Source organism: Halichoeres trimaculatus, unplaced genomic scaffold (genome assembly GCF_033239565.1).
Source record: "Halichoeres trimaculatus isolate MK-OKI-2021-1 unplaced genomic scaffold, fHalTri1.1 fHalTri1_scaffold_5, whole genome shotgun sequence".
Lineage (NCBI taxonomy): Eukaryota > Metazoa > Chordata > Actinopteri > Labriformes > Labridae > Halichoeres > Halichoeres trimaculatus.
Genome location: NW_027437183.1, coordinates 2,968,656 through 2,995,623, shown reverse-complemented (window position 1 = coordinate 2,995,623; position 26,968 = coordinate 2,968,656). Strand labels below are relative to the sequence as shown.

Sequence of the window (26,968 nt, the reverse complement as noted above, 5' to 3'; positions counted from 1 at the left end):
CGTCTCAGGACAGTAAGGCAAAGACCAGGTGACCCAGGCCAGGTGTACTGTAGGACAGTGGAAGGAGCACCATGAGGGACTCCTGAACCTGAATGACACACTCTCTGAGGAGGAGTAATGCTGCGCTCTTGGGAAGTCAGGAGTGGGTGTGACATCATCTTCGAGTTCAGCGTTCTAGTTACCAAGTCAGATTTATTGTCGCTGATTTATTGCGACAAACACTTGACAACAATTCTAAAATAAACAGAATATAACAGGAGCTTAATTACTGTTTACCCCCAAACTCAGAATTTCCTACTGGGAACTTGGAGATGGTGTGGGTTCTCCGACCATAGACTGTATACAGAGTGGACAGCATGGTTACACAATTTACCATTGTATGATTTTGAAGCCAAAATTCCCCGTCACAGGCGCCACCACTGGCAGCCAGAGTCTGAGCAGTAGAAACTGTACTTCTTGACTCTACCTCCCGACATATTTTACAATCCCTGAATAAATACACAAGAACAGCAGATGTCAGTCATCGTTAAAAGTTATGTAAAACCTTGTTTTTAACCTTGTATAACTAATTTAAACGAAACTCTTTAGAAAAAAGAGGACTTGAATACAAGGCAGCCAAATAATATCTTCAAATCACCACAACTAATTATTTATTGTATTAATTTTTTAAAGTTTGACCACAGCCCATCTGGAATGACTGGGGAGACTGATTTTTTTTTTTTAAACCTATACTGCAGCCAGCCACCTGGGGGAGCAGTTTTTGTGGCAACCTCACTTCAAGCTGAGCAAGATGACGACAGTTTTTTTTTATCAGTCAATGGCTCTTACTTACAATTCGGAAATTCTGACCTTTGGGGGCGTTCCCGCTTGGAACTCGGGAATTCCGGAACACAAATGGAATACAGCAATTGAGTCTGAGTTTCAAGGGTAGTGACAGCAGCATGGAGCCAGATGCCCATGAGAGACACCTGGCCCCGATGAAGGGTCTATCTGAGGGTTGTGTTGGGGTCCAACAGGATTACTGGTTTGATATCCTTCTCTCCAAGCTTCTCTTAAGGACCCCAAAGGTTAGGAGTCAAAGCCGCCACCTTAAAAAAGTGAAAGTGTTTCAACAATCCATCCAATCCATTTCAGTGAATCTGAAAGAGAGAAGACGTGTACGTAAATGAAAATGCACGGGGAATGTGAAAGTAAATTTTGGAACTGGACGAATAATTGAACCAGGAACAAGCTGAGAGCTGGATCTGATAACTGCCTATGTTTGAATTAACTTACTCCTGTCTGCAAAATGTTTTACCTTTAAAAAACAATACCACTCCAGATGCACATCGACATTTTCTCTGTTTAATTTATTTTATTTTGCTTTCCAATCATCGTTCAATTTTATTTCCATCAGAGCAGGCTGAAGTAAAATGAATTAACTGAGTTGTTCGTCACTTTGGGCAAAAGCTTCTGCTAAATGAAAGGGTAGAATTGAAAGGAGGAGGAGGGGTGGAGGTGGGAGGTGGAGTTTACAGGAAAGAGAAGGAGAGAGATAGTCGGAGGAGCTCAGAGAGGTTTATCTTCAGGTGGAGACAGCGAAGAGGGGGAGGAAGAGTGAAAGAGCAGCAGGAGATTATAACAGATAAAGAAGAGAACGGGAAAGAGAAACAGAGGAGGACAAAAGAAGAAGAAGAAGACGCCCAGGAGGAGGAGTATGAGGAGGAAAGAGAAGAAGAAGAAAAGTTGATCATGATGAAGGCACCATGAAGATTTTCAGCGTTTGGGTGTTTGATCAGATTATCCAGATACAAACAGACAGACATGTGGATGGACAGGTGAGTGACTCAGGGACACGGAGATGGAGCCAGAGGGAGACAGGTGAGGCAGACAGACAGGAAAGGTGCAGGTGGTCCGGGTCTGAACTGTGATTTAAAGGTTGAGCTCCAGGTGGAGGAGGTTAACGCTCCTCTGTGATCTAAAGTTCTATTTAAAGGTTCGGTTTTCACCGAGATCAGTTTCCTCTGAGTCCATGTGCAGACAGAGGGAGAGTTTATTATATTCATCTTCAGGAGACAGACGGGTGGAGACAGATGATGTCCAGAGTGCACAGGTGTGGGGACATGAATGAAAAGACAGACAGGTTTGGAAAGACATGTGTGTGAAAGGGGACAAATGGTGAAGAAGAGGTGAGAATAAAGTCACCTCTGAGACTTACAGGTGCAAAAAAAAAGAAAAAAAAGGTGAAAAAATTACAGCTTTAGGGGGAGATAAAAATAGAAAACATGTGATAATTACAATTTCATAGTAAGAGAAATAGTTAAGTTTGGACACAAACCAGGTTTAGAGATGCACAGGTGTAAAACAGGACAAATCAAGAGAAAAACAGTTTTTGCAGAAGAAAATTTTAGAGACGTATATGTGTGGAAAAGATGTGCAATAAAGCAGCAGGTGGGGGAAATATTTTTAGACTTGTGCTAAACAAGACAAGTCATGAATATGGCAGAGAAATAACAGACAAGTGTGCAAAATGACACTTTAAGAGACAGACAAAAATAATTAAATTAAAAAATGTCAGAAAAGAGAAAAAAGAAAACGGACAGGTATAGAAAACTACAATTTATAGTGTAGTGCTGGTGTGGAAAAGAAAAAATTCAGAAAAATAACACTAAAAAAAACCCTGTTATTCTAGAGGTAGACAGATTGTGTGATGAATACGGCAGGAAAAATCCAGGAAAAGGTTGACTTAAGAAGGAAAAGGTGTGTGAAAAAAGAAAAAGATGAGACAGAAAAAAGGACAGATGTTAAAAAAAAGAGACACATCCAGAAAATGACAGGTGTAAGGGACAAAAAAGTCAGATCTAGAAAAAAAGAGACAAGAAAAAAGACGACTGTGGGAAAAAGAATATATACAGAATGGGAAATCAGGAGTGCTAAAAAAATATGATTTGCAGATATCAAGACAGATGATCATTTAAAAGAATAGACAAAGAGGTGTCCAGAGATAAAATCATGGGGATTTCCAGACATGCAAACAGAAAACTACTGATGTAAAGGTGAGCAAAGACAGACAGGTGAACAGACAGACAGACAGGTTTCTCTGTGTATGAGGAGCTGAAGTTTCTCTGAGTGTCGTACAGGGCCAGTAAAAATGTAACAGCTCCATCACACCGAGCCGTCTTTCCTCATAAAGCGGACACTGAGTTCCTGTTTCTGCAACACAAACTTTGTTTTAATAAAGCAGAGAAGCAGGCCGGGTCTCTGGGTCTCAGTTTAATCATCTGTGTTGATGTTCATACACAAACACACAGACAGGGCACGGGGACACGGGGACACGTAGAGCGACCTGCAGAGAGACAGACCCACCTATAGGACGGAGGAAGTGGAACTGTTACACGAGTCGTTTTCATATCCGGCGTTATTTCTCTGGGGGCTAAATGCAGCGGTTCACACACAACAACACATATGAAAGTTTGTATTTATGGATCAGAGGTAGCTGTCTGACCCGGCTTCAACTCTGGAACTGTGGATTTAAGCTGCATCAGATTTACAGAAACATTTTGACCTCATTCGACCTCCTCAAGACGGACCTGATGGCGACTCAAACTAAGGGCTATCCACCCCAAAGAGAGTTGGACCTCATTTAACCTGATTCTAAAGAGACCTGAGGGCGAACTAACCTTTGGATGACCCTTAAGACAGAGCTTGACCTCATTTTACCCATTTGACCTCAACTGTCCCTAGGTCAAAAAGTCTGAACTGATACGTTCTTGATCTGTTTTTGGGTTAGGTCAAAATGTCCCTTGGTCTCTCAAAGCTGGCTTGAATGAGGTCAAACTGTTTTAGGTAAAACTTTCCTGAATTCTATTCAGACTAGTTTCAATGAGGTCAATTTCTCCTCAAGTCAAACTGGTTTTGGGTAAGACTGTCCTCAAGTCTTTCGTGTTTAAATCTAGCAGTCCCTGGGTGCTGGACTCTTCAGTCTATTCAAACGGACTTTAATGAGGTCAAGTTGTCCTCACGTCAAACAGTACAAGGGAACATCTGTCCTGGAGTCCTTCTGTTTGAGATTTTTGGGTCAAATTGTTCCCAGGACTGTCCCAACCTGGTCAAATGAGAGTCAACTGTCCTCAAGTGTCAATATTTGATCTTAACTGTCTTCAAGTTGATGTCTTTTAGATTTCTCAGGGCTTGGGTAAAGTTGACCTCAGATCTATCAAAACCAGATCCAATGAGGTCCTACTGTTTCAGCTCAACCTGGATTTGGTATATTCTGTCCTCAGGTCCATCTGTCTTTATTTTTGATAATCCTAATGTTGATTTGCCCCAGGTCTATCTAAACAAGGTCTAATGAGGTCCAACTGTCATCAACTCTTACTGTCCTCAGGTCTACTGGTTTTTAGGTTTAACTTACTACTCTGGTCTGACTGACTCGGGTCTGTTGGGATTATGTCCAACAAGGTAAAACTGTCTTTTGGTGAAACCATAATGAGGTCATATGATCCAAGTCCAGTGAGGTCAAACTATCTGAAAAGCGAGTCCAAAGACAATCCTAGATTCATCTAGACTTGGTCTAAAATAAAAACATTTCCATCCTCAGCTACAGCTTCACAGATCCCAATGAGGTCTTTCCGTTCTCAGATCTACCTAGACTATGCACAATAAGGACAAACCGTTACCAGGCCCATCATCTAATTGCCATAGGTCAAACGGTCAATCTGTCTTCTGGTGAAACCATAATGAGGTCATATACAATCCAAGTCCAGGGAGGTCAAACTATCTGAAAAGCGAGTCCAAAGATGTCAGACTATCCCAGATTTCTCTAGACTTGGTTTGAAAAGTTTTTCCATCCTAAGGTACAGCTTCACAGATCCCAATGAGGTCTTTCCGTTCTCAGATCTACCTGGACTATGCACAATAAGGACAAACTGTTACCAGGTCCATCATCTAATTGCCATTTATCAAATAGTATCAGATCAATCTGTCTTTTGGTCTGTTTGGTTCAAAGTTCACCCTCCTGAGGTCTAACTGGACCAAGACTGGCAAGGTCTGACCTTTTTTTGCGTGTATCTGAACCAGAATGAGGTGGACCACCACTGCCAGGTCGGTCTGTAAAAAGCTTAATCGGGCTCACTGCCCTCGGCTCTTCCTGGAAAGGTGAATCGGGGTCCCCTCAGTTCTTCCTGAAGCAGCTCAACAAGCTCCTGCTGTCTTTCGAGTGAACTGTCCTCAGGTATCACTCTTCATTGACCCGAGCACCAGCTGTCCTCAGGTCCAACCACGCATTTGTTCAGAAAAGGATGAATGTTTTCAGGTCAAAGTTTTGCCTCTAGCTCTACCTGAAAACTTTTAAGAAGAGCCTGTCCTCAGGTTTTCTTGGATCAGGTGTGACCCAGTTGTTCTTGTGTTGCTGTGTTTCAGACTGGAGGCATGTGAAGCATCCTCAGGTCTGACTGGAGACTTCAGGTGTTAGACATCACCTGGTAACCATGATAAACACCTGGTGGAAGAAGAAGAAGAACTGACCGTTTGGATTACAAATGTGGGAGGTGACTTTGAAATGTGACCTCCCGGGAAACTTCCAGTCCGTCTGACTGTCAGCCCACCATGTCCCACCCCCTTCTCTGCCTTACCTGGATCCTGCTTCTGCTGCCGGCGTTGGCCCGATGTCAGTCTGGTGGTCAGTTTGATGTGTGCCGATCTCTTCGCGTATCAGAGGCAGGACCAGGATGGGAGTTTTACGCCTGTCAGCCCCCCCCTGCCAACATGAAGGAGGTGATGCAGATCAAAGTCGACCCCCCTGGCATCACCTGCGGGAACCCGCCAGAGAGATTCTGTACACTGGTAGGAACACACACTGAACACACACATCGAGAAACAGTTTTAGCTTTTTTTTTCTAATAATAACAGATATTAAAACGAACTCTGATCTCAGTCTCAGGTTGTAAATGTCAGCTGTAGTTTTCTCAGCTGACATTTCTTCTCTTTTAATTATATGAACGAATCCTGCAAAGATCAAAGGCCTCAACTTAAAGAGACAGTCCTTCCCATTCTTCTGTTTTTTTTTTCACATGCAATCAAACCCCAGTGCCATCTAGTGAATGCCTGGCTTAACAACTTGCAATAGTTTATATAATTATTCAATCAATCTAGAATCAAGGATACTGGTGTACCAGGGATCACCAAGCAAATCCCATAACCCGCCCTGGAGGTAGTATTTTGTGTCACCTTTCAGTGTGTCGATAAATCCATCAGCATTAAACTAAAGCTCCATCAAAACCAGCTCCATGCTAACAGGCTAACTGCAGTGCTACACAGCTTGTCTGTAGGAAAGCCTTCGTTGTTGTCTTACTACCCTCTACTGGTGTAGTAGTGTAGTGCAAATACTTTATTTTTTATTTCTTTAACCTCTTAAGACCTGAGCTTTTGTCTGGTGTGCAATTTTAATTCACCTTGCTATTTGGGGTAAGTAAAACCAAATAAGTATAATAACTTACCAAGAAGTTCGATCATTTGTGTCATAAGATCTCTATTAGTTGTTTTTTATAAATGTTATTGAGCTTAAAGCTATAATTGGTAGTTTGATTTAGATATACTTTTTTTTTGTACTGTTTAAAATTATCTACATGTCCCGATGGCAAGAAATACGTGATGTGTTCTGCTATCTACAGCAGCAGAAAACCCAGGAAAACATCAGCCAATCACATCAATTAGGATCCAATCTGTTAAACCAATCAAATCCTGTCCTGCTGTTTTGCCCTCCTCCTGCGCGTACATTTCACCGGCGTGCACTGCCCCTGACTCAATGCGAGAAAATGTACATGTACTATTTGTATTATAGCTTTACTCCTGACATCGTGTCACAGGTAAGAGTGGATAATGCTAGCATGACAGTTGCGAGTGCTAACAAAACTCATGTTTGTTTATTTGTTTTTTAGCTTAACGTTTTAACGGTTTGGTGTTTCCTTTCCTCTAAATGAGACATGACTTGACGTGGTGCAAAACATAAAATGTCAGTCATTCACAATCAGTCGCATATCAGCCGCACTCGTGTGTGTCAGCGGGGGCGTTGCTTTGGAGGAGCTTCAAGGGGAGGAGGAGGAGCTAGGCGGAGTCCTGACGAGATGCTACGTTCAAATTCATGCTAGTTTTTCGGACTTCCAACCCTGCCTTTAATTCATTGGTTTTTTTTTCACTACAATGGGTGTAATGTTGTGATTTCACCAAAAGATGATGTAGGCAATGTCCCTAAATGTGGCTAATTGGTCAAAGATTAAAAAAATGAAGTATCATGGGTCTGAGAGGCAGAAATGTAATGTCCATATATGTGGACCCTGGGTCTGAAGAGGTAAAGGCCCCATTTGCATAACAATGTTTCACCTGAAAACGCCAAAAGTGCAGTGAAAAAAATCTGTGTACGGAAATGCTGTAGTATCCATGACAGACCTGTAGTAGCAGAGTGTGGTGTCAGCGTTTCTGATGAAAAAGAGGTTTACATGGCAATGGTGGCTGGGGCGTTTCAGAAATATTTCACTCTGGAAGCTGTTTTTAAAAGTTTCCAGTGGCTAAAACGCTGTTTCCACCATAGACTGCATAGAGTGGACAGTGTGGCTTCGCCATTTATCATTGTACGGTTTTGAAGCCAAAATTCCCCCGTCAGAAGTGTCACCATTGTACTAGTTGTGCAGCCAGAGTCTGTGCAGTAGAGAATGTGAGGGATTCTGGGAGAATCTGAGTGGAGTTGGGTGACAAAAATGATATATATTTTTTTTCTTTCGAGAGTCTAATCACTTCTTGACTCTACCTCCTGACATGTTTTACAATCCCCCCCAAAAATACGAGGGAACGGCAGCTGTCAATCATCGTTAAACACAACGTAAATCCTCGTTTTTAACCTCGTATAACTAATGATAACAAAACTTTTCAGAATAAAGAGGACTTGAATACAAGGCAGCCAAATGATATCTTCAAATCACCACAACAATCAGACGTGAGAAACATTTCTACCAGGTGTATTAATTTTTTAAAGTTTGACCACAGCCCATCTGGAATGACTGGGGAGATGGATTTTTTAACCTTTACTGCAGCCAGCCAACAGGGGGAGCAGTTTTTGTGGAGACCTCACTTCGAGCCGAGCAAGTGGACGTCCAATTTTTTTACAGTCCATGGTTTCCACCTGAACGAGAGGCCATAACACAACAATACTTTTGGGTTTTAATGTAAACTGTAGCCGTGTGAACAGCCCCTAAGACATTTGCCTGATTTACATGATCTATCCGGGTCTTTGGCTCCACGGTGGGGATACAGACAAACAACGGGCCACAGGAACCATGTAGTTCCTGGACCTTCTGGTTAAAGAGTACCGTAATGTGTGCTCTTCAGGGACAGAGAAACTGTTACTTATCATAAAATTCACAACAATCAAATCAAACCTAGAAGCTGGCCCTGTTATAAATAGATCACAAAACTGTTGGTTGTTTTCATCCAAACTTTAATAACACCAACATAACATACACACAAAAGAAAAATACTGTGGACATATACTAAAGACATTATGGTAATTACCTGCCAATCACCTCCTGACCTCTCAGCGTTCTCTTGTGACCTCCTGGGGGGTCTTAACCCACAGGTTTAACACACAAAGAGTCCTGCTGTCTGTCTAATTGTGCCTTTGGGAAGTCACGTCTGAATTATTGATAATGAGGCAAAAATGAAACGTGAATTATTGATCCATTAGGATCCCCACAGATAGAAATTATTCTAAACATCGTAATGTGTCAGTTACAGCCTGGGTTTAACTTTCAGGAGTTAAAATGTTCATGAAGATAGTTCAAAATGATGTAAACAAGCAGAGGAACAGACACACTGAGCTTCAGTTTGATGCTCTCCTGTGACGATTTAAGGCCTCTTTAACCAACCTGCAGACTTCAGCAGAAAGACGCCGGTTTATCTCCTTACTAAGAGTCACTCAGGGTTAGTTAGTGCTGGTTTAAGTCCTCTGAATCTTTGGTGTGACAGTTGGCAGCTGCTGCTAAAGTCTTTAACACACATACTGATCAGATTAACATCAGCGCTAATCTCTCTCCCTGTCTTACACTCACACACAGATAAGTGAAGCAATCATTTGGGGGAAACATGGTGGAAGTTGTGGTTTGTGAAGGTGTTGGATGTTTTTTGATTTTTAAAAATCACAGAAAAATTTAAAAAATGATTGACATGGGAAATAACAAAGTTACCTATAGAAAAAGCAAGAAAAAGTGGGTCCTAACAAGCTCAGACATTTATTTTACCAATGTCTTTAAGGGGCTGTTCTGTTTTCCCATAAATTAAACATAGATATGATGTAACAATGCTGGATATTCAGACTAAGTTTGCAGATTCTCAAACCTCTACATCAGGGGTGGCCAACCAATCAGAGACAAAGAGCCACAAAATTACTGTGGTACTACAAAGAGCCACGTCACACACATTGACTTACAAATTACAGATTATTTTCCAAAATTGTTCAGCCATTAGGTCTATCTATCTATCTATCTATCTATCTATCTATCTATCTATCTATCTATCTATCTATCTATCTATCTATATGAATAGATAGATAGCTAAAAGCACATGAGCAATTGAGATGTAGAGAAGAGAAACTGAAACTTAAGTATCAATCTCATCACCAAAGTTTTGATCAACACTGATCCCAACGTTGGCACCAATACATCAATATTTTAGATTAATTGGCACACCACTACTCATAACAACACACATACACACACACACACACACACACACACACACACACACACACACACACACACACACACACACACACACACACACACATATATATTTATAAAGAAGTTCAAAAAATGCTATTTAAAAAACAAAACAGTATTTATTTTTTCTTGTTTGTGGTTTTTCTTTATATAAAAAAGCACCAGTGTTAATTTTTATGTCATTACACAAACATGGTGTCATTACTGTCACAATATATTTTTTGATGGAAAATGTTTTTTGTTAACTTGGGTTTTACCTCAATAATTGTGGTAATGCTAAAAGGACTAAGATTTTTCTGAAAAAACTTACATTTTAATTCAAATATTCTGGCTAGTACACAATATCTAGTTGTTAAGACAAGGCAACATATTGAAAAGTTAGAAAGAACATGTTGTTATAATGTATTACTCACAAATACTTAGTACGTGATTCTTTAAGACCATGTTTTGTACTTACTGGAATGATTATGGAAACTTTGCTTTTCATATCATTATGTACCAAAATCAGTGTTTTTTGCAATGGTAATGACATTTTGCGGCAACAAATTTGAAAAAAACAAAATATCAAAAATATCATTAAGTACAATCAAAGCTATACCAAGGTCTTCGTACTAGACCAAGTCATAAACCTTTTGAAATAGAAAAAAACTCAGATTTAAGAACTTTTTTTTCAAAATTCCAAAAGCCAAAAGTGCCCCTAATTGAATTGAATTGAAGAAAAGAAACAAACCTGCCAGCCCAACATGGCAGAAACAAGCATGCACAAATCACTACCTGGCGCTTGCTGAAGCAGCTTTCTACTCAGCATCTCTCAACATGTCTGAAACAGGTTGGAGAAAGAAGAGTTAGCCGCCAAACTCAATTAAAAAAACACAAGACAAACCAAAAAACAGACAAAATGTTGAAGTGTGGTCCCACTTTGTCAGGGTCAAATTTTGGCAGGTATGAAACTGATCGAAAATAAAATGTGATGAGGTAATCACATCAGGCTGTCTTGTTCAGGACACATTGGAGGGATGGGCCTCAAACACCAAGGTGTGCCCAATGCCCCGCCTCCTGACAGGTCTCCAGAGGACTGGCCAATCAGAGAGAAAGTGTTTAGTAGAGTGGGAAGCCTTAAGCATATCAAATGATTTTCTAAAACACCAGTGAGAGACCAATGATGTGGTTCTGCTTGTTATCGTTCTGCAGGAGAACCCTTACCTGTGCAGTGACGAGTGTGACGCCTCCAGCCCCGACCTGTCTCACCCTCCTCAGCTGATGGGGGACAGGGAGAGAGGAGGGCTCATCACCTACTGGCAGACGGTCACATGGTCCCGCTTTCCTGAGCCCCTATTGGCTAATATCACGCTGTCCTGGAACAAGAGCCTGGAGGTTGTTGATGACATCACCATCACCTTCGAGTATGGCCGACCAACCAGCATGGTGCTGGAGAAATCTCTGGATAAAGGTGAGGTCACAGCTGGTTCATACTCCATGGTGTGATCTGAAGTCTGACGGTCTAATCAAACTGTTGATCTGGTGTTTTTCAGGCGTCACGTGGCAGCCGTATCAATACTATGCTGATGACTGTCTGGAGGCGTTTGGTATGTCTCCCAAACGAGTCTCTGAGTTAGCGCCGAGTAACTTAACCAGAGTTATCTGTACGGAGCAGTACTCTCGCTGGGTCGGAGCAAAGGTGGGTCACACCTCCATGAAACAGACAACCCTACTGATACTAACCTACTTTAAAAAGTAGTGACTGTGAGTTTTTCCCCAACAGGAGGAGAAGATGGTGGTGTTCGAGGTCCGCGCTCGGTTCGGGGTCTTTGCAGGTCCCAAGCTGATAAACATGGATTCCTTGTTCATCCGGATGGAGACCATGAAGGGTCTGAGAGACTTCTTCACCTTCACCAACCTCAGACTGAGGCTCCTCCGCCCGGCACTCGGAGGGACGTATGTCCAGAGAGATAACCTTCTGAAGTACTTCTACGCCATTTCCAACATCGACGTACCTGCCAGGTAACACCCACTCTGTCTCAGTGGAGTCTTTCTCCTAGCTTATCAAATACAGCGGCCTGGAGGAGGCTCTCCTCTTGTTTCCTCTGTTACGGTGTTGAGATCAGGTGACCTGGATAAAAGTTATTAAGTTAATCAAATGTCTGAAATCTAGAGTGATAAAGCTGAAACACCAAAAAGCTGGGAAGTAAAACAGGTTGTGTTTGAATTGCAGGTGTAAGTGTAACCTGCATGCGTCTCAGTGTGTGCTACGTGACGCGACGCTGATGTGTGAATGCGACCACAACACGAGTGGACAGGACTGTCAGCGCTGCAGCGATGGGTTCAACCCACGGAGCTGGAAACCAGCCTCATACCTGCCTCTGCCCACAGGCACTGCCAACATCTGTACGTACCTGAACACACCACAGACACATGTATCTACACATCCCTTAACAAAGATATCTGAACGCACCACCACCATTTGTAAAAACCTAAACAAACCCAGGCAACATCTGTATGTACCTACACTATAGACTGTAAAAAAACGGACGTCATCTCACTCAGCTTGGTATGAGGTCTTCACAAAAACTGCTCCCCCTGGTGGTTGGTTGTGGTATAGGTCAAAAACTCTGTCTCCCCAGCCATTCCAGATGAGTTCCAGATGAGCTGTGGTCAAACCATAGACAGTATGGACGTAGTCTCCTCGAAGTCACCCGTCTGTTTCAGAAACTGATTTTTGAAGCAAATTGGCAATAGCAGCCATATTGGAAGTGGCGGGGGCTTTGACTAACCTGAGCTGTGCCTCTGATTGGGAAAGCTATTGAACTTAATATCCTCCAAACTGCCAAGTAAGAAAAAGATTCACTGTCGGTACAGTGAAAAAACATAGTAAAATTAATAAATGACATAGGAGATGTTTTTTGAACCAGGCTGTGAAAAGGTTAATTTCTGCTGTGAAAATGGCTTTTTTTGGCTTGGTGTATATGTGACTTCCTGTACTTCCAGAGCCAGCTTTAGCGGACATTGGGTCAAACTTTTGAAAATAAAAAAAACCTGGCGGAAATGTTTCTCAAATTTATATGCTGTGGTGATATGAAAATATTATTGGGCTGAGTTGTGTTCAAGTCCCCTATTTCTGAAAAGTTTCTTTTTCGTTCACGGCTATGGGGTGCCAGACTTGTCAGTCATATGAGCTGTGCCTCTGATTGTATAAAATCATGATTTTAATATCCTATGACCAACTGTTACAAAGGCTGAGTCAGAAAATTCAGTCCTGATAAAGTGTGCACTGATAAGAAAATTAGCGACCCAGACACAAGTGTTTTCCTGAAACAGGCTGTAAATTTGCTTTTTAAAGCTGCATTAGTCTGTTTTTTTGGCTTGGTGTGTATGTGGTCTATGGTCTATCTGCAGCCAGCCTCCAGTGGACACTTGATGAACTGCAGCTTTTAGCACATTCACATTGGCTTCATTTCTCCAAACCAGCTGTTTCCTCTTGGAAAGATCAAAGTTGCTGTTGTCCGTCTTTACCTGTCTCACTGCCAACACCTTAGGAACAAACTGTCGACTCATACATGAGCCTTAACACACCTGAACACACTCCTGTCAGCCGTGCCAAGCTGGACACACTGCCAACACCTTCCTATACCTGGACACACTGCCAGCACATGTGTTTCTAAAAACAGCCCCAGCACCTTTAAGTACCTTAACAACCGGCTTACATCCACATGTAACTCTAACACCTGTAACACCTGTACTGACCTGAATATGCTGCCAACATCACCGTGAACTACACACACTCTGGCTTCTCCTTCCTCATCCAGAGTAGTAACATCATCATCATCATCATGTGTCTTTTTTCAGGCGAAGCCGCAGAATCAGCTGCCAGTAAGTATTCTTTAAATGTTCAGCTGTTAGTGTGCTCACCTGGTCACCTGTCTGTCAGCTCTCCTGTTCACCTGTCTGTCTGCTCAACCTGTTCCTTTCATTCCCACCCCACCCCTGCCTCCACATTCAAACACAACAAGTGCATAGCATAACCGTCAGTGATGCATCATGGGATACAATCAATCAACCGAGATGAAATAAATGAAACAGGAAGTAATAAAGTATTAACAGGAGTATAAGTGAGCTGAAATATACACCAGATAATTTTAACAAACACGAATACTGATGCTGAAATTACAACAAAATCCAATTAACTCCAGTTGGTCACATGTTTGATCACATGACTGGATAAAAAAAATATCAGAGTGCATTCTGGGAGCAGAGTAAGAATGTTAATCTGTTGTTAACGCTGACAGATGGTGTGTGTGTTTAATCTGCATTAGTGTTCTTTAACCTGTCAGTCACACACAAACACACACACAGGCACATTCACAGACACACATTGAACGCAAAACTGAAATCTAAGCAAGGGTCTACAATTACTCAAACGTAATGTAATTTAACCTAGACGGAGGCATCTTACACTGCTGCATGTTCTGGTTAATCTTTGAAAAAATAGTTATTAAAAACACCTGAAAAATACTTGGATACTCACAACATAGAATTTAAATTTTGGGGTAAGTCATGTAAATCATCAAATCGTCAGCATACAGAGAGACTGTATGATGTTTGTGATGGAAGCATGATGGGATGTTTGGTTTCTTGAAGTAAGAATTATGTCTTAAGATAAGAAGCTAAGAAAGTTTACTTTTCTTACTTCACTGCAAGAAATTCAGGTGTCTGTTTAGTTTTTTCATATCATAAATAAGACATTTTCTTGACTTGTCAATGTGGCTCATATTAAGTCTATTAAAGACAAAAACACTTGCTCGGGTTTCAGTTTTGCAGTGCACGCACTTTGGGCATCAAAGTTCTCTGGGCATGCATTATTTTGTTTAGATCCTTCAGGATGCAACAGTGACAAACTATAAATTTAGCAAAACATAGAATAACCTCATAGCTGACTGTCTCCCTGCAAACGTGCACCTGTGATAACCCTGAGTATGTTTGAGTAGTATGTGGAGTTGGTGATCGTTACAGAGACACTAGAATCCAGCAAAGGTCTCTGCAGAACAGCATCAGGGGTTTCCACATCAGAGGCAATCAGTGCCTCCTGATTGGCTGATTGGGTTACCTGGTTTCACAGGTGAAGGGACGGCAACAGTAGATTCTAAATAAATGGGGTTCTCTGGTGTACCCCCACATTTTTATGAGATTTGACACAGATGAGGTACGGTTACCACACACTTCTCAGACGGACCAATTTTTGGAAGGGGGATCAACATGTTTTAAAGATTTGGGAGAATGGAGGGATGTCTGGACTTGGTTGGTTACCAAAAATTGGTACCGTTGAGTATCAATACCAATTGCCAGGTACTGGACATCAGTACCGTATCATTCCAAATGTGAAAGGTACCCATCCCCAACTGCAAGTGCTACCTCCCACAGGCAATAACCCATCCTTGTTAAGGGTTTCTGGGCAAGCCACAGGAACCCCTGTTTGGGAGGCACAGGATAAACAGTTTGTTATTTTGGGGATTACTAAAGTACTTCTCAATTATCCCTTTCCATTACTTTCAGGACATCTTCAGGACAGGCAGACATTTTTGATTCTTTTTATTTTGTCCGTTAAAGTCTTATTTTGATGGGACAGCAAAGTAGAGAAAGGCAATGTTGGTAGAAGATAGGGGGAAGTCAAACCACTGGCAAGGACGAGGACCATAGGCCTTGGTCGGGGGCATCCTCTCCAACAGCATTCCCTTTGATTGGCCTTTTCATTGTCACTGATACCAATCCCAGAGAGAGGTAGGTCAGTGTTAGACACTTTGATACCGTTGATTTCCCTTTAACAATCAATTTCAGACAATCCTTTAACAATCTAAGTGTCCTGGAGTCTCCATCTCTAATTCATTTTGAATCTACTGCCAGCGTATGGGTCTGGGTCTGGAGGTTTCTGTTAGCGCCCCTGGAGATGACTGTTCTGCAGAGAGTTTGGTCAATCAGTAGAGAACAGAGAGCTGAGATTCACTAAAGGGACGTAACTCTTCTTCTCTGACAGCGGCCGATGACTCTAACTCAACAGCATCTGATAGACCCTCTGCCTCATCAGATGGAGTGACTAACACTACTACTGCTACGACTGCTTCTACTGCAGACATTACTACGACTACCATAGTTAGCACCACTATGATGACCACTACAGATGCAACTACTTCTACGGCCTTACTTACTGATCCTACTATAACTGGCACCACCCTTATTGACAGTTCTTCCATCCCCACCACTCTCATATCTAATACTACCCCTACCTCCACTGCTAGTGCTACTACTGCTACCTCAGCTGATGACACCCCCCTTTCTGACAGCTCTACTGCAAGTACAGTCACTTTATCTACAGCATCAACCACTTCTCTGCCTGACACTAACGCCCCCACTGACAGTACTTATACTACTGCTACTATAACTGATCTTACTTCCCCTACTGACACTACCTCTCTTATGGCAATTACTTCAACCACGGCTGATTTCACTACCCCTATCAGCAGCAGTGCAACTACTTCTACCACCATAATTGATTTTACTTCCCCTACTTACACTACCTCTGTTATGACTTCTACTTCTACTGTGTCTGATGATGGTACCACTTCCACCAGCAGTAGCACTACTACCTCTGCTACCATAACTGATTTCACTTCTGATACAACTTCTACTACTACTTCTACTGCAACTTATGACATCACCCCTACCGATGGTACTGCAACTCCCACTATGACTGTATCAGACTTTCCTGCTCCGACAAACAGCCTGACTTCCTCCAGTACTGTTGGCCCTGTCTCTTCCATAAACACGATGACCACACAAACAAATCCTAGCTTCACTACTGTTTCTTACACAGACAGCGTCCCTACTATCAACCCCACTACTAGCTCAGTAACTTACTTTGTAAGCACCAGTAACACTGGTGACTTTCCTAAAGTTGGTGTAGAGTCCACCTCTAACATGATAGACATTGATTCTGCACCCTTTACAACTGTCAGTAGTTTTGTCAGTACCATAAGTTCTGATGTGTTTTCAGACTTAAGTAGTACAATGACAACTACAGTAGCAACTTTATCTCAAGAGACAGGAGACTTGCTGTACACAACAGCTCCCACAATGACCGACGCAACCACCCAAAATATTGCTATTAGCACTTCCAGCCCTTTCAGTTACACCAGCACCAACAGCCCCACTACCCAAGGCCGTAGTACTGACTCAAAGGTGTCTATTTCTGACCCAGTGACTGCGCCATATGATTCCAACTCCTCACCAGACAGCACAGACTCCACCCTCTCTGGAACTCCCAACCTGATCACCAGTACTACCCAATCTGTGGAAGGTACTACATCATCAACTGGGGCACCAACTACAGCATCTGTAACCCCAGCCAGTGACTGGACTCCATCTGGAGATACTCCACCCACTGGGTCAGCCACAACCAATCAGGCTGCAGATCCTTCACCGACTGCAGGAGCTGACAGAACCTCTTCTTCAGATGTTCCTCCAGATTTTCCGTTAAACGTTCCTTCTCCTGATGGAACAATTCCTGATGTACCTTCTCCGGATGTACCTCCGCCAGATGTACCTTCCCCAGATGTATCTCCTGATCTAACAGCTCCTGATGTACCTTTTCCTGATGTGTCTCCCCAAGTACCAGCTCCTGATACACCTCCAGATGTACCATCTCTGGGCACACCCACTCCAGATGTACCTCTTCCTGATGCGCCTGTGGATTCACCAGCTCCTGATATCCCTCCTGATCTACCATCTCCCCCAGATTTACCTCCTCCTGAAGCACCCCTTACTGATGCACCTGTACCACCTCCAGATCAGGCACCTCCTGATGGACCCCCACTTGACCTGTCCCCTCCAGATTTACCCCCTTCCATTGTAATTCCACCTGATGTACCTCTTCCAGATGTATCTGCTCCTGATGTCCCACCTCCTGACATACTTTCCCCAGATGTTCCTCCCCCTGAATCACCTCCAGTCGATGTACCTCCAGATGCACCTCTTCCTGATGTTTCCCCCCAAGCACCAGCTCCTGACACACCTCCTCCAGATGCACCACCCCCAGATGTACCTCCTCCTGGTGTTCCCCCAGATGTACCACCTCCTGATGTTCCCCCAGATGCACCTCCCCCAGATGTACCACCTCCTGATGTTCCCCCAGATGTACGTCCTCCTGATGTTCCTCCAGATTTACCTGCTCCTGATTTACCGTCTCCGGATGTACCTCCCCCAGATGTTCCTCCAGAAGTGCTATCCTCTAGGACTCCAGACATTCTGGTAGATGTACCTCCTCCTGATGAAGTCTCTCCTGAAGCACCTCCTCCTGTGGACTCCTTGCTTCCTTCTTCAGAAGTAAGGGAAGGCGATAGTGCACCAGACAAAAGCTCAACTAGTGTGGCTGATCCCACTGGTGACCTAGCCCCCGTGGACTTCACTTTCCCTTTTCCTGGTGATCGGACTTCAGTTGAATCCAAACCAGATTCTGGCACAGTGCCTGTCAGTGATCCAGGGACCACCTCTGAGGATACCCGTGGATCTGTTGATGTTCCTGGACCAAGCTCAGTGGAATCTGGGGGAGATTCTTCCTTGGTAGGGCAAGATACAGCAAGTGGACCAGATTCTCCTGCACCAGAAAATGCAGGGGTAGATTCCTCAGTAGGTCCAACTGAAGTGAAATCCTCTGGGGAGGATTCAGCAGCAGGAGGCTCAGAGGGTGACCGAAAGAAAGACTCTGGACAAGAGACAACAGGAGCACTTGATAGTGCAAGTCCTGATGCAGACTCAAAACCAGATGCCCCCAAAGCAGGGGGTGAGCCAGGAAGAGACCCTTCAGTTGCTGTGATGGAAAAAAAGCCATCTGAAGGGGAGACAGCTGCAGGAGGACCCGCTGAGTCAGAGCAGAAGGGAGACTCTAAAGGAGAGAGGAGGGAGGAGCAGAAAGAGGTCAAAGGTACACAATGAGGAGCTGTGGTGAAGTGTACAACATAATTTTTATCTGTTTTTTCCTTTTGATTTTATTTTTAAAGATCTACAAGCTTATTCAAGAATCTAAATGACTTAAGGTCATTCCTTTTTTAAAGTAAAAACAGTCTCATAATGTAATACATTTCAAATTTATTTAAAAAAAAAACTCAGTCTCCTATTTTTAGACCTTGAAATATTTTTCTGCTGTACCCAACAGCCACTGAGGTCAAAGAAGAAAAAAAGGAGGAAGAAAAAGGGAAGAAAGAAAAGAAAGGGAAGAAGGAGGAGAAAGAGGGAAAAGAGTATGAGAAGAAGAAAGGTACACTGGTGGATGTTGATACAGTGCTGCCACCTGCTGGCTAGTTGTAGTACTAATGGTACAAACAGTAGAGTAGAAACATCTTAAGAGGTTAGTTAGCAGTGCTGTCCAACGGTTTCATGTCTTGTACTGTGTCCAAAGCCGCCCAGAAGTTTCTGATTCCAGGAGGACCAAAGTTTAGTCAGCTGTCCAAAATTGCCTACGTCACCTTTGAGGGTAAGACCACGTCAGAGTCCTGGACTCCTTTACCTGTGCTGACCCTGCTCCTGTAGAATTGATTCCTTCTCCTCACTCCCAGAGAAACCAGTGGTGTTTTTCAGATATCTAGATCTCCTTATGCCTCTGTTTGGTTTTTGTACAAACATTTCACAGCTGTGGGTGTAGATCAGGGGTCATCAGCTACATTTGTCCAGGGGTCACAATTTTTTTTTTTTTTTCCGGTAGACCCTGTGAGGGCCCAATGCTCTAGAAATGCTCTGGAAATCAATAGGATAAATGTTCTCCTCTCTAAAATATCATTATTTAATATGTTTATTTATTTATTTTTCTATTTTTTTAAATATATTTGTCATTTTTAACTCCGTGGTGCCTGACCCTTAAAAAAAAAACTTAAGAAAATTCCAATTTTTTTGGACCTGAGATGATTTTTCATTTTGTTGAAGATATATTCTTTTTGTATCATATTTGATAGATTGGGCAGTTTGAGCTTTTTTGGTGATATTTTTAATATGCAATCTTTAAATACAAAAAATACTGATTTAAAAGAACGAGTTAAAATTCAGATTTGAATCTTAAGAAGAATTCTTGAAAGTTATCGATGAGTTTCCTGAATAAAAGTGCATGGATGATTTCATGGGAGCAGCCATTTTTACAACTTCAGTTACCTGTAGTGGAATGATTATCCTCATGGGGGTAAAATATATTTATTTTTTTCCCAAAATGTGAAGAGTTTTTTAAGGAAACTATTTATCATATTGATAAGATTGAGTTATTTGAAATTCATGTCGCAAATATGATACGTTTGGCGTTATAGGGTTACTTGACTCATGCTGCCACCTGGTGGCTAAAGAAGCACAACTGCAGCGTTGGGCCACTGTATGTACCAAAACAAAAGGGAAGATGTCCTGAGTTGAAGATATGAGCCCCTACATTAGGACTGTGTGATGTTGATTTTTTATGCCAGAGTCACAGAAACACATCCAGGCTAAAGCAGCAGATAAACACTAACAGGGTGTTAGCTTAAAATTGTTGTAGCGTTAATCTTGCTAAATGTATGTGTAGCTTAAAAAAACAACACTACCAGTCACATTTAGGTAAAGTTAGAAGAATGGAGCTCATGCTACCTCATTTACTTTACTTAAAACTCTGACTGACTCATCATTGTTAACTTTTTTGGGGTGTTCATAGAAAACCTAGCGTTAGTGAGATGGTATAGTCACATGCTTATTATCAGCACATCATAGATGTTTCATTTCCTTTTTTAAAAAAGAAAGTTATTATCAATTTACATATTTCAAACTTAGACCCAATAAATCCGTTGACCCTGTTTCCACCCCTGCCTCCATTTCACCATGTCTTTGTTTGTCTCACCGGATGGTTTGGTTTCCATCACACTGTTTGTGAATTTGTTAAATGTGTAACTCACGTTGGCTCTTTTTAGCAGGATGTGGTGGATCTGCAGCTGTAACTCCACAGCCCCGTTTCCACCAAGTGGTTCAATTCGGTTCACCTCTGTACGGCACAAATTTTGTGGCATTTCCATTGACTAAAACCGGGACAGGTTCCCAAACTGACCCGTACCGTCCCACTTTTTGGTTCCCCCCTGTTGGGGTGCCAGACTGAACTGATCCAACCCCAGACGATGGAGCTACAACACTACAGTCTGTTGATTGGTTGAAAGAATGGTCACTTCCTGTGTGACACAGTCTTCTCTGAAACAAAGCTTGATTGTTCTTTGTAACAAAGAGTCACATGCCAATCACAAAGAAGACAAATTGCTGGATGTCTTCATCGTTGTTCTTTGTTTACTGTGTCGTGTTTTTCTTCTTTGTTGGATTTATTAGCGGGGTACACTGTGCCGCTGCTATGCTGCCGATGCCCCATAGCTGTCGGCATCAGCAACTGGCTTACGCACCACAAAAGGTATAGTTGTTTGTGGAAACACAAACAGGATCCGGCTTAACCGATCCAACCTCTACCAAACTGTACTGATCCCAACCGGACCACTTGGTGAAAACGGGGCGAAAGAAACATCTTTGTTGGATTTTTTGTTCCTTTCCTGTACGCCACTGAAGTCTACTGAAGTAAAGTCAATCATGGCGCTTCAGATGTTAATTATTGGATCAAATAATGTTTAAAACAAAGAAGGATGACGACTTAGTTAAAAGTCTGGATTAGCTGCATAAAAAATAACAGCAATGACAGACGCCATCTTGAAAATTTGTTTTTCAAACAGTATTTCTTGTTTCGAAGGTTGTTTTTGAGGAAGTTGGAAAATCTCCTCACTTTTGGGAGGATACCATGCCATCCAAATTTCTCATACTTTCAAAATAAAAGTCTAACAGCCTAGGAAAGTTATTAATAGGTTTGCTCATAATGTTAGGACTCAAATAACAGTATGATACGATCTGTAAGTCTCAAAGCGTCCAACTGTTCTCCGTCAGACTGTGAGTGTAACGGTCACTCCAACCGCTGCAGCTACATCGACTTCATCAACGTGGTCACCTGCGTGAGCTGCAAACACAACACACGGGGTCAGAACTGTCAGTTCTGCCGCCTCGGTTACTACAGGAACAGCTCGGTGACCATCGACGACGAGCAAGTCTGTGTCGGTCAGTATCACCGTCTCATACACTAAAGAAAGAATGATGATGAGGATGATGATAATGGTGATGAAGGTGACCTGTGTGTCCTCAGAGTGTAACTGTGATCCAGACGGCAGCAGCTCCCCTCACTGCGTCGACTCAGGGCTCTGTCTGTGTAAAAAAGGAGCCACGGGACGCCGCTGTGACTCCTGTCTGCCAGGATTCAACTGGAGAGGAGACGGAGCCAGCTGTGTGGGTGAGCAGGGGAGGGGGGCGGGGCTACGGCAGCTCTGAGGGACAAAATTCTGTACAGTTTAATGTGATGGCTCACTCCGCTGTCTCTAACCAATCCCTCAGAAAACGTCTGCGACAACGACAGTTTAATTTGTCAGAACGGAGGAACCTGTGTCGACTTCCAGCAGTGCCTTTGTCCAGACAGCTTCACAGGTAAACACACACCTGGATGACATCACAGCTCAGGTGATGAGTGTCTGATGATGTCACATCGGTGAATATACACCTATTTGTTGATGTCATTTTCAGGTCCGCTCTGTGAGAAGACCATATGTACGAAGAAAGGTGGTTGCTCGGAGAACCCTGAAGACTCCGCCTCCTCTCTGACCTCACACCTCCACCTGTTGATTCTGAGTCTGATCTACTCCACCTTTTGCTGACCACGGGAGCCACACCCACTTATGATTATCAAAGAGGATGTAAAATAGGACTGTTTTTTTTTTTACTGACCTGATCTTGTATTTCCTGTGATGTAATCGTAGAAAATCCTGTGAGACTGTTTGAGGATGGATGAGTGTTCGGAGAAATAAAGATGGATATGACGTCTAACACAGGATTCAAGTCCCATCTTACCTGGACCAGTTTTTACATCCTCGTTATGAAAAAGTATAAAGCTGGATTTAATTTTAACTTGCTAAAGTCAGTACAGGTAAACCTACCTTCCTGTGCGTTTCTTTCTGCAAAGACAAAATAGCAGATGCAGGTGAAGCTCTTCCAACGTGGCGTTAGTGTCTGGTGTTAGCTGTGTTATCCACATCTGTGAATAGCATGATGCTACTCTGTCTTCTGGTATCCCCTCTGTTGCTGGGTTAGCACAGCTAGCTCATCCATCTTATTGGAGATAGATCTTACGTTCCCAATAACGATGGATGTAAGGACAGGTCCATGTCGTCACTTCTTAGCTCACACCTGAGAACCAGCACGTCATCCTCACCTCCTTCTCCTCACCTTGCGGGGTAACATCCGGCCTTGCACCAGTTAGCATTGACATGCTACAGGCTGCTAACAGCTGATTTCACATGTAAACAATGCAGCCATGGTTACGTGTAGGATCTCCAGACAAACACAGGAGCACAAGTAGTAAAAATATCACTGAAGACAAAACCAGTTTGGTGACCATGACCAACACTGAAACAAACAAAGTAATGATCCACTGTAAATACAAAGATGATGAAAAAGAGATGATCATCATGATCATACTGTTTTTGCCAGATGCCAAAGCAGTGACACATCAATTTACAAAAAGCAGATTTAGCAGGACAGGAAGTTGGAAAAAAACCCCTAAGAACACCCAGTGACTTTCAAAATAAAAAGAAAGTGTGCCCAAACCAGATGGTGTTATCTTGACTACCACTAACCAGCATATTGAGCGGGGCCAGACCAGGAGTCAACAGGTTTTAGGTTTTACAGCCCAACATGATCCATTGGGGTGGGGATCCAGGGAACTCCTCGGTCTGTGACTCCAGCCGCGTGGAGCTGATGGATAAGAGAGCACACAGTGGACACTGGAGCCTAACTGTCAGACAGAAAACAGGAGAGAGATAGAGCACGAGCTAAAGGCTAAAAGGGCTAACCTGTTTGTGCTAATGTTGCCGCCAACCCACAGTCAGCAGTTAATGAAGAGTGAGGTTACATTAGCTCTGATTGGTAGATGACTGGCAGGACATAACCAGGATTTACTAACGTTACACATTACAGACTTGTCTTAGAGCACCGGGCTGCTGATAGCACTACATAAAGCCAGCTACTTCAACGTCTGCTTGTGTAGTGTTACATGACTGTACTAATAAATACCGTACCTTGGCGCGTTGTATCCAGTAAAAAGCTGACTTGAACAAAGAAAATTTGCTTCAATCCAATCCTCTTTTCCAAAACAAACACACGCCTCACTAAAAGTCATTTACGACAGTGTGCGGCGACTCCAGGCCAGAAGGTGGCGAAGCGGTCCAATTAAAACAGATCCTCCTCAGAGCATCTTTGAGCACCATGTGGAGAGGAGGCGGATTAGCTGGAGGTTAACTTCTGTCCACCACAGGCCCAAACAAAATAAAAAATGTTATAACTTTACAGGAAACGTGCAGTGGACCTTCAGGGCCACCGTAGTAGAGGTCTTAGAATAACGTGCTAATATTTTTGAAACACCTCTTCATCCGATTACGAGGAAGGACTGACAGCTTCAGTTTCTCTGTAGTTGTTTTATTACTTACATACTTTATTTCTCTTTGGCAAAAAAAGGCACAAAACATTTTTTCTAACTGGTTTCCAAACGCCTCTGAGACGTTTTCCCACACACAGGTTTCCTCCAGGCCTTCCGACACCTCAGCGTGAACCTTAACATTCATCACCACATGACAAACCATCCATCTGAAAAACGGTAACACAGGAAATAAAACAGAATTAAAAATCTAAAAATAAAACTACTCTAAAGTTTGACCCTAGCCCTAGCTCCAGTGTGGGTTAATATATGAACATGAATAACTGAGAGACACAGACAGTGCTTTACAATAATAATCAAACCACAGGGAGAGGAGGCACGGCAGAGACCGGGGAGTCTGTCCAGTTTCTGGCTCCTGGAGGAGCCGAAGGAGAAAGAGAACTTTAGAAAGTCCACCGAGATGTGTTGGTCAGAGGGCTTCAGAAGACGAGAGAAAACGAATAAAAGCTTAAAATCTTTGTCCATTCACCGTTAAAAGGTTTTAAATCTCATGTCGCTAATGGCTCCTCCGATCCCCTGTCCGTCGCTGCGTCTCGCTCTGAACAGAGCGCCGCTGTTACCACAATCAAACCAACCACCTGTCCCTTTAACACCCGTCCCTGGTCCTCCTGAGTCAGTCCTTTTCCTAACAGGAGTCCAGAGACACACAACCCGGCCTCAGGTCAGAGCCTGAGCGGTGGGTACGTCCTCACGCTCTTAGCTCATTGGTTGACGTGGGGCCTCAGGGCTTGGTAGAGTCCCTCGAAGGAGGGTCGGTCGGGGATGTTGCGGCTCCAACAGCGCATCATCAGCTCGAAGAGCGAAGGTGGGCAGAGAGGAGGAGCGTAGAGGAAGATCTGTGGGGACAAACAGGAGAGTTAAAGACAGGTACTGTCCTTTTTTAGTCTTTAGAAGTACAAACATGTTTGGACGTGTTTTCAAGAAAGTGTTGGTCGGAGCCATAGACTGTATAAAACATGGCCGTAGTCTTGCCGATGTCACCCGTCTGTTTCTGAAACGGAAGATGAAGCATATCGGGTATAGCGGCCATATTGGTAGTGGCAAGGGCTTCGCCTACAGCCATAGGGCGCCGGCCGTCACGTGACCCTCAGCTGTGCCCCTTATTGGGGGAGCTTATGATCTTAATATCCTCTGGACAGCTGAGTTAGAAAAAATTAACTCCCCATACAGTGGGAGCAGATAGTAACAGTAGCGACTCAGACAGGAGACGTTTTTTGAACCAGGCTGTAAATAGGTTAATATCTGCTTTGAAAATTGCTTTTTTTGGCTTGGTGTGTTTGTGACTTCCGCTACTTCCAGAGACAGCCTCAAGTGGACACTCAAGAAACAGCAGATTTTAGCACTTCAGCATTGTCTCATATTCAAAGACCTGGGCTTGCCGCTTGGTCAGAGCCAGTAGATGAGATAGTCAAAGCAAAGCAGCTGTTAAACCCTCATAGAGTTTGAGTTTGCCAGGGGCAAATTTAGCGTGGATGGGGGATCCTATCATCCTAATCCAAAGGTAAAAACAGAAACTTTCTGCACAGAAGCTCCTGAACTTTTCAGCCTGCAATATCAAAAAAGTGATGCCAGAATTCAGGAACAGAAGCAGTTAAAAACAAAGAGGAAGAAGAAGAAGAAGAAGAAGAAGAAGAAAATGGGGCTTACAAAGGGGGGACTGTGCTTTTTGTATTCTGTATTTTGTCCCTCTTTGCCCCTTATCCTTATTTTTCTTACACTGTTTTTTTTTTTTTTTTTTTTTTTTTAGAAAATCCCTACTTTCCACAATATCTGACTGAACAGTGCCCTCATGTGGATGAAACTGGTACTGCAGCACAACCTATGAGCAAAGGTTTTCTGAGACTGTCTCTTCCGTCATGGGTAAAAAGTGAACATACTGAAAGCACAGCTCATCTTTGTGTTTAGCTTCTGTGAAAGACAAAATGGTGTTAATGTTTAAATAATGGAAGTTTCCACAACACCTGAAGTTCCCCTGACAGTTTCTCTGATCAGTGTGGATTCAAGATACATCAAATAGCATCCTGGGCATTTTTTTTTAACTCACCCTGTCTTTATCTAGGACACACATTAGAGAGATTTTCAGTTTTTCCTCAAATAAAAAGTTTCCCTCACCGGCACTTAAGGCCTCCTCGTCACACACTGCTGCATTTTTTCAGCTTCTATACTGATGAACTTGTAGGAAACGTATGGATATGCGGAGTCATATGCGCATTTACCGAACACTTCATTAGTAAAAAATATAATATAAATTTATTTAAATTCAAGACATAGATATATGCTTTTTTTTTTTTTAAACTGGTGCATAACCTGAACTGTGCTGTGCATGAACATCACTTTGTTCAAAGAACATAACCAACACAGTGCATGAACTCACACTGAATTAAATACCTGCAAATTAGTGTGACTTCTGCTGTTGCCTTTGAGAAACCAGTTCAGATATGTGTGGCTTTACCTTAGCAAGTGCCACTTTCTTTAGTTTTGCTGGTGCAAGACTAGAGTTGCTCAACTTGGCATTGCAAATCGTGCAGATAAGACGCTGATACATGTGATTTCATGTTGTACATATTCATCCCACCACTTTCTTTTTTTTCTTTTTTTTGCTAGACAT

At 42.8% G+C, this 26,968-nt stretch overlaps 2 protein-coding genes across 3 annotated transcripts in view; one reads left to right on the top strand and one right to left on the bottom strand.

Annotated features, from left to right (window-relative positions):
* The first annotated feature begins 1,542 nt into the window (after positions 1-1,542).
* On the top strand, positions 1,543-22,583 carry LOC141790592 (netrin-G2-like). Its single transcript, XM_074670583.1, has 11 exons — positions 1,543-1,817; positions 5,401-5,823; positions 10,938-11,196; positions 11,279-11,424; positions 11,509-11,747; positions 11,959-12,131; positions 13,590-13,613; positions 21,711-21,878; positions 21,964-22,107; positions 22,209-22,298; positions 22,395-22,583. Exons 2-11 carry the CDS (start codon positions 5,587-5,589, stop codon positions 22,523-22,525), a joined length of 1,611 nt encoding a protein of 536 aa, XP_074526684.1. The 5' UTR covers positions 1,543-1,817; positions 5,401-5,586; the 3' UTR covers positions 22,526-22,583.
* A 1,771-nt stretch (positions 22,584-24,354) lies between these two features.
* The window catches only part of ddr2l (discoidin domain receptor family, member 2, like), a 38,297-nt gene continuing 35,683 nt past the window's right edge, over positions 24,355-26,968 (bottom strand). For both annotated transcript variants that reach the window (XM_074670965.1, XM_074670966.1), the window contains exon 19: positions 24,355-25,196. In XM_074670965.1, the coding sequence (XP_074527066.1) occupies positions 25,062-25,196 (135 nt within the window). In that variant the 3' untranslated portion in view covers positions 24,355-25,061. The remainder of the gene's footprint in view (positions 25,197-26,968) is intronic.